Source organism: Enhydra lutris, unplaced genomic scaffold, assembly GCF_002288905.1.
Source record: "Enhydra lutris kenyoni isolate GAN:26980312 unplaced genomic scaffold, ASM228890v2 scaffoldscaffold46, whole genome shotgun sequence".
Taxonomy (NCBI): Eukaryota; Metazoa; Chordata; class Mammalia; order Carnivora; family Mustelidae; genus Enhydra; species Enhydra lutris.
Genome location: NW_019154130.1, coordinates 8323960 through 8336603, shown reverse-complemented (window position 1 = coordinate 8336603; position 12644 = coordinate 8323960). Strand labels below are relative to the sequence as shown.

The window sequence follows — 12644 nt, the reverse complement described above, 5'->3', positions numbered from 1 at the left end:
AGGCACTGCTTTGAGAAGTTCTCCCAGGGCTGTGCGTGGCAGCAAGGGCCTGGGGCAGGCAGAGGGTGTAAGACAGCGTCCAGAAGGACAGTCCAGGCAAGGCTTCTTTCTGAAGGGGTTGGGCAAAGCCTCAGAGGGTGCCGGGATAGGACTATGCCAGGGTTGGGGCACACGAACCAGGAAGAAATATTCTGAACTTCTGGTGCTTGTACCTGTAGCCTTCACCAACCCAGACTTAGGGGTTTATTCTCTCTGGGCCAGATCGTGTCATCTCCTTTGTAGCCCGGCATGCACAGCAGTGTCCTTTGGACCCTAATTTTGTTTTTTTTTAATGATCAATGCTTTTGAAACTAAATATAGATATAGATTTGGCTTCAGGCAAGGCTGAATCCAGGTGTTCAAATGATCTCCGGAGGCGTTTCAAGATGGTCCCCATTAGTACGAGATGTACCATCTTACAGTTGTGTCCACACCAGGGAAAGGGCTGCTGCTTCCAAATGGTAACAGAAAAAGCCCTGCAGTTGGGGTCTCACCAGCCAGGCTTCTGCCACATGCCCAGCCCTGAACTCACGGCATCTCTGGGCAGGCCTGTGCTGTGTGTACCTTCATAATGGTCAAGGGCAGCCCCCATCCAAACGGTGCCTGCTGCTTGCCCAACTGGAGATTGGGGTTCCATCCTCCAGGGGACCTTGGGAGCAGGTCAGGCAGTTAGCGCCGGTCTGCCTCTGCCCTCCAGATCAACGATGAGACCGAGCTCGAGGCCCTGTGCGCCGAGATCACCTCCCAGCACCTGGCCACCGAGAGCCCTGAGGGTCCCAGCAAGCCGTGCTGCAGGTTCACCTACCTGACCATGACGGGCGAGGAGGTGGAGCTGTGCAGCCGCGGCCGGCACATCCCTGTGGCGTGAGTGTTGTGCCTACACAGGGGACCGGCCAGTCGGGCTGATAGGGTGTCGCGGCAGTGTCTGGACTTGGATGGCCTGGGTGGGATGGGGACAGACGGATCTCACCCGTGGGAGGAGTGTGAGGCAGGACGCCGGGTGTCAGCAAGGATAGAATGTGTTCAGCGGAAGGACTTTGTTAAGAAAACCCCAGCTGTGAGGTGGGTGACCCCCAGAGGCAGGAGAGGAATTCGTGGGGCTGCCAGGACGGGGACCTCTCGGTAACTGGGCCTGAGGCCCCTCCTGCTGGGACCTTGACTGGGGGCATGTGGCCCCAAGCCTAGGAGCAGCCCCACGGGCCGCCTCGGCGTTCTCCGTCACCTGGGTCCCCCTCGCACCTGCAGGTGGGAGAACAAGGACATCTACGCGGCGGCCATCCGGAGCCTGCGGCTGCGGGAGCTGCAGAACGCCGAGTGCGTGACGGCCGTGAGGGCGGGCCTGGGCGCCATCATCCCCCTGCAGCTGCTCACCACGCTCAGCCCGCTGGAGATGGAGCTGCGCACCTGCGGCCTCCCGTACATCAACCTCGAGTTCCTCAAGGTCGGTGGCCTGGGGCCGGGCTACGCGGGCAGGCGGTGTCAGCGGGGGCCCGTCCTGGTACTTGTGCGTGCCAGCACTCCGGCCCCGGGCCACGCCACCCCCCACAGCCGAGTTAGCCGAAGCTGGCGTGTGGCAGCACGTGGCAGGGTCCGCTTCGTACCCAGATCGCTGTCCGGCCCCCCGTCTGGGGCCACATCCCGAGCGAAGAGACCGTTTCTGCTGAGCCCCCCCTTGCCCAGCCTGGCCGGCTCTCGCCCCAGCAGCTTCCCTCAGGCGGGACCCCGGCGTCCCAGGGTTGCTTCTTGCCAGCTGCGAGACCTTGCCCGAGTGACTTCACGTCCAGTGGGAACGGTGACAGGCCCTGCCCAGCGTGGCCGTGGGGTAACCCAGGTCGAGCCTCTGCTGCTAGGCCTGAGGCGCGGGCTGCAGTCCCACACACAGGCACTGGGACGTACCTTCCAAGTCTCTGTCATCGTCACGATCCCCACGGCCCGCGGCCATCGTGTCCCTGCCGCGCCCGTCTGGTCTATGGCGGTGCTGGGCTAGCAGAGGCCTGGCTCTGCTCACGTCTCGGGGGGCCTTTCTTCCCCAGGCCCACACCATGTACCAGGTGGGGCTGATGGAGACGGACCAGCACATCGAGTTCTTCTGGGGGGCCCTGGAGATGTTCGCCCAGGAGGAGCTGTGCAAGTTCATCAAGTTCGCCTGCAACCAGGAGCGCATCCCGTTCACCTGCCCCTGCAAAGACGGGGGCCCTGACACGGCCCATGTGCCCCCATACCCCATGAAGATCGCCCCCCCAGATGGCACAGCAGGTACCACCCCCCCTCACCGTGTTCCAAGTCGGGACGCACAGGCCCTTCCCTCAGCCGGGAGCTGGGGCTGCTGGGCATGCGGGAGGGAGGGAGAGCAAGGGACAGTCAAACCCAGTTGTCAACGAGGGAGTGGGGCGGTGTCATGTGCCTCCCAAACTGCCTCAGCCAAGAGTCCATAGAGGCCCAAGGTTGATGTAAGTTAAAAATCCAGAAATGTTTTAATTTTCCAAATTTTAAATGTAGAAAAATAAAACCCTCTGCTGGGCAAACGACCAGCTCTAACCAGAGTCCCTCACAGGTCAGCACTTTGGTGCCTGTGCTATACACGAGTTGTGTCTGCTGTTTTCTCCTCCAGAATCTTCTTTTGCCCCACACCTACCCCCTCCTCCTGATGGGCCTTGGGGTTGGCTTAGAGCTGCCCAAAGAAGCAAACCTGGAAGCAGAGAGGCCAATGGGGCTCCCTGGAACCGTAGCGCAGCCTCCTGACACTGGCCTGGTGGGGTTTCTCTCGCAGGTTCCCCAGACTCTCGCTACATCCGAGTGGAGACCTGCATGTTCATGATCAAACTTCCCCAGTACTCCTCTCTGGAAATCATGCTGGAGAAACTTCGTTGTGCCATTCACTACCGTGAAGACCCCCTAAGTGGCTGAGGGGAGGGAGCCCCAGAGTGAGTCCGTCACCGAGCACCGCTCCGCCGGCTTGGGAAGCCTGCCACCGAGGGCACGTCCCTCCAGGCCCTGCGTGAGGAGTTGGCGACATTTTGCTTTTCTGAACTTTTGTCCACATTCCAGGGCTTCCTGGAAGACTTAACCTTTTGTATTTGTATGTTTCGTGATGGGTTGGTTCTTTTACTACCTGTTTGTGGTATGTTTGTAGGATAGTTTAGTTCCCGGGCAGCCCTTGTCTCATTTGATCTTCTTGGACATTGTCTTTCATGGCCACCGGATTCTGATGCCGTAAGGCCCCAGTTAGTTCCACATCATGGAACCACCCAGCAGGAAGCTGGTGGTGAGATCCCAAGGCCACACAGAGCATCCCGTACTCTCCGCAGAGCATCTTCACAACAGGTCTGTGGCCTTGCCCCTCTTGCCTTGAGCTGGAGTTGATCCTGGATGCAGCTCCCACAGGCCTCCTCCCATCTTGAAATGGCTGGGCCAGTTACCCAAATGTGGGAGACACACAGGGAGCGTTCTGTGTTAATCTTCCGGCTTTGGAACCTTGTTCATGGTCTGGGTTTTTCTGAGGAAAAGCCCCCTACTGGTTCCTCCGTCCCTTCCCACCCAGATGAGCCTCCGCGCTCTCTCCTCTGGGCCCCTAGTCTGACAGTTTTCCACTGAGTGTTCTCCGAAGACCAAAGGGTTCATCCCTGACCTTAGTTCACAGCCAGGGGTGTCACAGCTCCAGGAGTTGAGGGGGACACTCAGAGGAGGAGGAACAGTGCTCGAGTGGGGGCCTTTTTCTGAGATCGAACAGGAAAGCACATGATTCAAGCCTAACCCCCTTTTGTACTCAGAAACAGCCCTTCCTCACCGCAGTGCTGGACTGGGCCACACACCCGTTTTGAAAAGAGCTGACTGACTGACTGAGGTGCTCTGCTCCATTCAGGGTCTACTTCAGTGATTAAGACCTTCCAAGGACCACTGTGGGGTCCTCCTGCCCCCCCTTGCCACCCCATGTGAGTGTGTGTGCCTGGGCTGAGCCGCTCCAGGCTCAGCCACTGCCCCAGTGCATTTGTGCCCCACACAGGTCTTTGTCCGATGGTACTTTGTTCAAGAGCAGCGTATGCCATCTTGTTGGACACTGTCATTTGGGCCTTGCCAGTTCTCATGGAATTGCATCACTGTATTTATTGTATAATATTGTGAATACTGAAAGTTCTGAGTGCGCGCGGACTAGAAGGCTTTGGAGTGTGAGTGCTGGGGAGAGAGAGCTGAGTTTTTCCTTTCTCTGCTGTGGCCCTGGTCTGTCGGAAGGATGTATGGATTTTAGAGTTAGAGCCATTAGCATCCATCTCCTCCCTCTTATTCTTAGGAAATGCATTAAGGACCATTAGAGAAATGATTCCCCAACCTAAGGACCAGCTACAACCGGATTAATCGTTCCGGCTGCAGCGGTTACGTTTGAGGCAGGAGCAGTCCTGGCTGGAGGTAAGCGCCCGCAAGCAGTTTTCCCTGCTTGAAAGGAAGAGGGTTGGCCGCTGCCTCCTGGCGGCGAGAGCCCCCTTGACTGGGGGTCACACCAGGATGTAGTCCTGACAAGGATCCTCTTACTTCCGCTAACGAAAGAGCCTCTGGATTATTAGAATTCTTCCTCTCTGTATTTTTACATTCTTGGTCCCTTCCAATCCTTCCTACCCCTTGAATGGACTCCAAGGGGGGTTTGGGAAGCTGCTTTTGGCCCGTCACTTGATACGATGACGGCTGTGAGCAAGATGTCTGCTGCTAACACGACTGCTCCTCCCGGAGAGCACATTGAGAGGTCCAGACCGATTCAAACCTTGGCCCTAAAAAAACCGTGTGCTGTAAAGTTACTTGATGTATATTTATTATAATTATTTATGGTTGCATTTAACAAAGTTTTCATTCAATTTGATGCTATTTACACCACTGCTGTGTAAAGGAAGCTCACTACAGGAAAAAAGTCGCACCAATAAATAACCTTCATCTAATTTTGATTTACCTGAAGAGTTGTGTGATCATCTACTCACTGAAAAGATTCAAAGGCTGACAGGCTCGGATGGCTCTGATACCTAAGTGCTGGCCAGTCGTTAGGAATTTGGTCTCTGCGCTTGACGGGCTTCTTCGTCATGCTTATCAACTACCTTTTCCCATTCAACTCCTTGAGGCTGGTTCAGATAGAAAGCATGATAGAAGGAATGGAAATACAAGGTCAAAGCTAAACCAACCTGTGCATGTTCTGCCCCTACTCATAGTGGAACTTTTCTGTACTCTCATGCCAGTGTAAGAATTTTCCTCAAGGAGATCATTGCACTGGAAGAGTCTAGGCCACTCTTAGACCACATATCCTCCCCTGGGAGCCAGCAGTGGATTTAGAACTCCTGTACAAAAGGGAAATGCAGAGAAGATAAAGACCTAGTGTTGCTTTCCTAAGATCAATGGTTCTGCCCTCTTCTAGCACAGTTCCCCCTTGCTACCCCGCAAGGGAACCCTGTGCTCTGCATTCAGGAGAATCCAACCAGTCTCCCTGACCTGCTTATCACGTCCTCCTGCTCCTTGGAAGTCCTCGCAGACCCACTTAATTCTTCTTCTGACCCTATCTTTCTTATCCTTAACAAAGGCTTTTAGTTGGAAGTATCCCATCTATGTCTTCATTACAGGAAGAGCAAAAGTCCTCTTGGTGAGGAGCAAGCAACTTTCCTCCTCCTGTCTCTTGCCTCAGGGCGCTAGAAACAGCAAAAGCTACCCCTCCCGGCAAAGAGAAGACTTCTGTTGGGCATGAGAAGCTGGGGAGTGAGGTGCCTCAGCTAAACATCCCTCACTGAGCACAGCAACGATTCTCCTGATCTCCAGAATGGCTGAGGACATCTTTTTAAAGAGTTGCTTCTTAAAAAACAAGTGTATTCGGAATTATACTATCCAATAATAGACAACATTCATCCTCATTAGTCATCAGAGAGATGCATATTAAAATCATGACAAAGTCTATACAGCTACCACCAAACCCCCATGGTTGGGGGAGGATGTGGAACCAACCACACTGATGTGGGGAACGTTAAGCTACAACTACTTTGGAAAACTGGTACTCTCCACTGCACATCCCCTAAGACCAGCAATCCCACGCCTCATGTAAATCCAACAGAATACATACGCCTCACCAAAAGCCGTGTGTAAGAATGCTCCCAGCGATGGTAACAGTGCTAGCCGCAGGGCACACAATGGAATGCTCTAGAAGGAGGACAGCAAACTACTGCTACATGCAAGCACGTGGAGGAGCTGAACACCGTGATCAGCAGAAGAAATCAAGCATAAAAAAGTACTTACTGGTATGAGTTCATTTAAATAATACTAAAAATAGCGAAAAATAATTGACCTATCTTAACATAAAATATCAAAATAGTAGTGGTCTTGGGTCCCTCAAGACTGGCAGTAGGAGGGGTGTTCTGGGCTCTTGGTAATGTTTTTGGTGTGGGAAGTGGTGACAGATACGTGTTCACAATGGGCTGTACACCACCATGTACTTTTCTGAAGGGATGGTCTCCTGGGTGGATAGTTTCTGAAAAATAAAAGTACTGAGTTTGGCTGGCTCAGAGTATACAACTCTTGATCTCAGGGTCAAGTTTAAGTCCCATGTTAGGCATGGTGCCTACTTATAAAAAAATCCCAATGCCTCAGTGCCCCCCTCCAAATACAAGTACACCAAAATGAGGACATGAAGAAATAAAAGCACACATTCCATCTTCATGAAACTTCAGTCTATCATTTTAATCCACAATTTCTGAAAGGACAACTATTTAGAAGAATAAATGACTTCAGAGCACATATGTGTACCTCCCTCTAAAAAATAAACATTATAAAGGGAAGAAGGAATTAGATGCCTCATGTGCCAGGAGAAAAACAAGGATTCAAAATTCAAGTAAGAAGCAGAAGGTCAAGCGCCGCACCTGGAAAAAGCTAGAAGCCCTATTCAGGAGAAAGCAGCCCAGCAGCTGAGCCTCCAGCCCCACCTTCGGTTTACACAGCAGGCTGGGAGACCTACAGATTCTGAAAGCTGGGGCTTTCCAGTGAACATGCCAGCCTACTGCCCTACAGTGAACGCGAAGAGTTAAAGAAGCCTCTCGTTTTTAGTGCCCCAATCTTAAATATAAACAGCCCAGAAACAGATTTGAGGAAAAGTCTGTAATATACCAAAACAAAAAGTACAGAGTAGAATGAGATATCTAAAAAACCATCATGGCACGAAGTATAAGAACAAGCACTGGCTCAGTTGGAGGGTGTGACTCCTGATCGTGGGGTTGTGAGTTTGAACCCGACACTGAGTGCAGATATTACTTTAAAAAGTACTGCATCGGGGCACCTGGGTGGCTCAGTGGGTTAAAGCCTCTGCCTTCGGCTTAGGTCATGATCTCAGGATCCTGGGATCGAGTCCCGCAGCGGGCTCCCTGCTCAGCGGGGAGGCTGCTTCCCCCTCTCCCTCTGCTGCTCCCCCCCACTTGTGCTCTCTCTCCTTCTTTCACTCTCTGTCAAATAAATTCTTTAAAAAAAAAATAAAAATAAATAAATAAAAAGTACTGCATCCATTGAGTAAGGGAAGAAAAGGCTGTGGGAAAGGCTAAGAGGCTACCAGAAATACACTTAACATAAGGATGAAAGGATGGCAGCACCAGGGTGGCTCAGTCAATTAAGTGTCTGCCTTTAGCTCTGGTCATAATCTCGGGCCTGGGATTGAGCCATGAGCCCTGCATTGGGGTGGGAGGGCGGTGTGTCTGCTCAGTGGGGAGCCTGCTTCCCCCCCACCCCCTCGACCCATTCCTGCCTCTCTCCCTACTTGCAATCTGTCAAAATCTTAAAATAAAATTGAGGAACTTTCCCATAAAGTTGGGCAAAAAGATTATGAAAGGAAAAAGGGATCAGTCTAAGAGTGCCAATATCCAACTACCATTGGAATTCTGCAAAGAGAGAACAGAGAAATTACCAAAAACCCAAAAAAGAAAACTGAAAAACAAGAGGTCACAAATTTCCAAAATGCTCATTAAGTGTCCAGCTCTTTGACTGGAAAAAAGAATCCACACCAACATACACATGGGGAAGTTCAAATATACCAGAGATAAACATCCTTAAAAGCTTCAAGGGTAAAAAATTATATGCAAATCAGAATGGCATCAGGCTTTAAAACAATCTAGAAAGCTCATGCTTTCAGGACACCTCTAACCATGATAGAGGAACAGAAACCAGACTTACCTTCCCCATCTCAACAACTAAAATCAAAAACCTGACATGTGGGGCGCCTGGGTGGCTCAGTCATTAAGCGTCTGCCTTTGGCTCAGGTCGTGATCCCAGAGTCTTAGGATCCAGCCCTGTATTGGGCGTCCTGCTCACAGCAAGAGACCTGCTTCTCCCCCTCCCACTGCCTCTCTATCAAATAAATGAAGGGAAAAAAACAAACCTGACATGGAGCACCTGGGTGGCTCAATCAGTTAAGCATCTGCCCTTGGCTCAGGTCATGATCTCAGGATCCTAGGATCAAGCCCTGCATCAGGCCCCCTGCTCAGTGGGAAGTCTGCTTATCCCTCTCGTGTGCTTTCTTGTTCTCTTGCTCAAATAAAATCTTTTAAAAAACAAAACAAAAAAACTTGACATATATGGTTCTCAAAACATCAGGCACTGAAGGACAGAGCTCTAAGAGAAGAGAAATATGGTAGGTGCTACCATGGCCTCAGCATATGGTGTGGATAGTTTTCAGACAGCAGCAAAAGGAGGGGAAATCCAAGGTGGAACCCTACAGTCTCCCACAGTTAAGATAACCAAAGCATCCAAGGAAACCAAGGCACCTAGTTTATGGGGCAGAGTAGAGATGGAGAGTTGCACAGAGAGAACTCTGTATGTAGATCTGTTTAGAGTCCTCAGGGATTTAGCAGAGTACTGATAAACTCCTGCATATAAGGAAACGGTCAGAGGCTGGGAAGAGAACCAGCCAAAAGGATTAGAACTGGCAAAGAACAGGAGATAGCTCCTGTTCCCACTAGCCAATATAGAAAACTTTATCATTTATGGAACACTGATTTTTGCCTTAGTAGTGCAGTAAAATTCCTAATTTTGGAATTTGGAAAAACTAATTCCCATTCAGGTCCCACCTAATAAAGCTTAAAAGTTTGACACAGAAGGATCAAGCTGTTCTGAAGTGACTAAGTATTAAAAACGGCTTGCAAATATAGGAATACAAAAATAGCACATAAGAGGGTAAAATTCAGAGTGCCTGGCATCCAATCAAAAACCACTGGACATACAAAGAAGCAACAAAATAGGACCCAGAAAAATCAACTGAAACCTAGAAATTACACAAATGATAGAATTAGTAGGCAAGAGCATTAAAACCGTTATTACTGCACAGTATAGTTACAAAGCTAGGTAAGGGAAAAAAAAACACTGAACATGTTCGGTAGAGACATGGAAAATATAAACAACCCAAACTAAACTTCCAGAGATAAAAACTACAATGTCGGAGATGAAAACCGGATAGATTAGCAGTGGATTAGACTGCAGAAGATTTCGGTGACCGCATACAAAGGATCCATCTGACAACAAAAGAATCCAAAAAAGTGAAAAAAGCATCACTAAGACATGGCACTTCATTTGGCCTAACATCGGAGTGGCAATAATCCCCCAAAGGGAAGGCAAATGAGGGGGAGAATCTTAATAATGGCTGGAAAAAAATTACCCAAATTTACCTGAAAACTCCAAAGCTGCAGGAAGCTTAATGAACCTAACGCACAAGAAACAGAGTGGTGGGGACAGTTGCAGAACAATGTGAATGTACTTAATGCTACAAAACCATACAAAGGTACATCACAGTCAGAGTGCCTAAAATCAGTGATAGAAAATGTCTTAAAAACAGCTCCCCCAAAATAATAATGTACAGAAGAACAAAGATAAAAATGGTAGATTTCTCACTGGAACCAGTGCAAGCAAAATGACAGTAGCACAACATATTTAAAGTACTGGGGCGGGGTGGGGGAGGGGTATCAACCAAGAATTCTATACCTGGCAAAAGTATCTTCCAAAGAGTGAAGAGGCAAATCAGATTAGTGATTAGAGAGTGAGTGCTTAATGGGTAAGGAGCTTCCTTTAAAGATTAAAAATTCTTGAACAAGAGAGTGGTGACGGCTGCACAACATTGTGAATGGATTTAGTGACACCCAATTGTCTATTTCAGAATAATTAAAATGTTAAATTTTGTGTTAGATGTATTTTACCACAATTTTTTTAAAGGTTAAGGACAAATAAAGACCTTTTCAGACACAGAAAAACAAATAACTCAAAACATGCTAACCAAACATGCTAACCTAACACTACAACAGAGTCCTTGAAGCAGAAGGAAAATGATACCACACGGAGATCTGGGTCTGCAGAAAGAGTACCAAAATAGTAATTACATGGGAAAATAGACACTTTTTCTTATTTAAATGTCTTATAAGGTAACTGACTGTTAAAACAATGTATTAGGGATATTTGATGAATAAAATGTATGACAACGGCACAAAAGCTAGGAAGAAAGAAATGAAATATGCTATTGTAATACTGATGGTGAAGTGGTACAGTATTACTTGAAGTCAGAGTAAGATAAATTAGATGTGTATATACTATAAACCTTAGAACTACCGTTAATAAACAGTTTCAACCAATAAGCCAACAAAGCAGATAAAACAGAATCGTAAGTATTAAAGCAGAAAAAGAAGAAAAGCACACAGAACATGATACAAAGAAATAGCAAAAAGATCTATTTAAGCCCAACCATATCTGGGTGCCTGGCTGGCTCAGTCAGTACAGCACATGACTCAATCTCAGGGTGGTGACTTCAAGCCCCAAATTGGGCATGGAGCCTGCTTAAAAAAAAAAAAAGAAAAAAAGTGATCCCAAACCCAACCATATCAATAATCACATTAAGTGTAAATGGTCTACATGCCCCCAATTAAAAGACAAATTGTCAGATTGGCCCAAAAACAAAAACCCCAACTATACATCACTCCTGAAAAACCCACTTTAAATCTGTAAATATAAGTAGGATAAAAGTAAAAGGATAGAAAGAGATGTAGTATGCTAAAAATAATAAGAAAGCTAAGGGGGCACCTGGGTGGCTCAGTTGGTTAAGTGTCTGTCTTCAGCTCAGGTCATGATCCGGGGATCCGGGGGTCCGGGGATCAAGCCCACATCAGCCTCCATGCTCCGAAGGAAGCCTGCTTCTCCCTCTCCCTCTGCCTGCTGCTCCCCCTTCTTGTGCTCTCTTTGCCCAATAAAAAAATTAATTAAAAAAAAATAAGATTTCAAATTTTTAAATTTTAAAAAGCTGAGGAATGTTAATATTGCTATGTTAATACCAAAGTATATTTCAGAGCAAATATAAAGAATACAGAAGGTCATTTCATAATAATAAAAGAACCAAAAAAAGAACCTAATTGTTTGTATATCTCATAACAAGCCTTCAAAATAATGAAGCAATTACAGAATCATAAGGAAAAACAACCTTCAATTACAATAAGGATTTCAAACAAACCCTCCCCCCAATAATTTAAGTGAACAAGTAAACAGAACATCAGTAAGCACATAAAGGCTTGAACAACACTACCATCCAATTTGACCTATCTGCCATTTTTTTTTAAGATTTTATTTATTTGACAGAGATCACAAGTAGGCAGAGAGGCAGGCAGAGAGAGAGAGGAAGAAGCAGACTCCCTGCTGAGCAGAAAGCCCAATGCGGGGCGCAATCCCAGGACCGTGAGATCATGACCTGAGCCAAAGGCAGAGGCCTTAACCCACTGAGCCACCCAGGTGCCCCCTATCTGCCAATTTTTTTTTTTTTTTAAGATTTTATTTATTTATTTGACAGAGAGATCACAAGCAGGCAGAGAGGCAGGCAGAGAGAGAGGAGGAAGCAGGCTCCCCTAGAGAGCAGAGAGCCTGATGCAGGGCTCGATCCCAGGACTCTGAGATCATGACCTGAGCCGAAGGCAGCAGCTTAACCCACTGAGCCACCCAGGCGCCCCTATCTGCCAATTTTTAAAAAATATTTTATTGGGATGCCTGGGACCTCAGTTGTTAACCACCTGCATTTGGCTCAGGTCATGACTCCAGGGTCCTGGGATCGAGCCCCCCCATCAGGCTCCCTGCTAGGTGGCAAGCATGCTTCTCCCTCTCCCACCACCGCCTCCCCTCCTGCATCGCTTGTGTTCCCTCTCTCACTGTGTCTCTGTCAAATAAATAAATAAAAATTAAAAAAAAAAAGATTTATTTTTAGAGGTACCTGGGTGGCTCAGTTGGTTAAAAATCTGCCTTCAGCTCAGGTCAGGATTCCCAGGTCCTGGGATCGAGCCCCGCTTCAGGCACCCTGCTCAGTGGGGAGTCTGCTTCTCCCTCTCCCCACTGCTCCTACTCTCTCTCAAAATCTTTAAAAAGATTTATTAACTTTTAGAAAGAGCAAACAAGCATGACCTGGGCTAGGGGGAGAGGGAGAGCATCTTAAGCAGACTCCTCACTGATCATGGAGCCCAATGTGGGGATTGATCTCACAACCCTGAGATCATGACCTGAGCCGAAATAAGAGTCAGACGCTTAACTGACTGAGCCACCCTGGCACCCCTACCTGCCATTTATGTAACACTCCATCCAAGCAAAAT

The 12644-nt window shown here is 48.2% G+C and overlaps 1 protein-coding gene across 6 annotated transcripts in view; it reads left to right on the top strand.

The window, feature by feature from the left end:
* LOC111156404 (HECT domain E3 ubiquitin protein ligase 4) overlaps nt 1-4971 on the top strand; it is a 183678-nt gene extending 178707 nt beyond the window's left edge. For all 6 annotated transcript variants that reach the window (XM_022517273.1, XM_022517269.1, XM_022517271.1 and 3 more), the window contains 4 exons: nt 737-903; nt 1285-1480; nt 2073-2295; nt 2810-4971. In XM_022517273.1, coding sequence (XP_022372981.1) covers nt 737-903; nt 1285-1480; nt 2073-2295; nt 2810-2946 — 723 coding nt within the window. In that variant the 3' untranslated portion in view covers nt 2947-4971. The remainder of the gene's footprint in view (nt 1-736; nt 904-1284; nt 1481-2072; nt 2296-2809) is intronic.
* Nucleotides 4972-12644: the final 7673 nt, after the last annotated feature.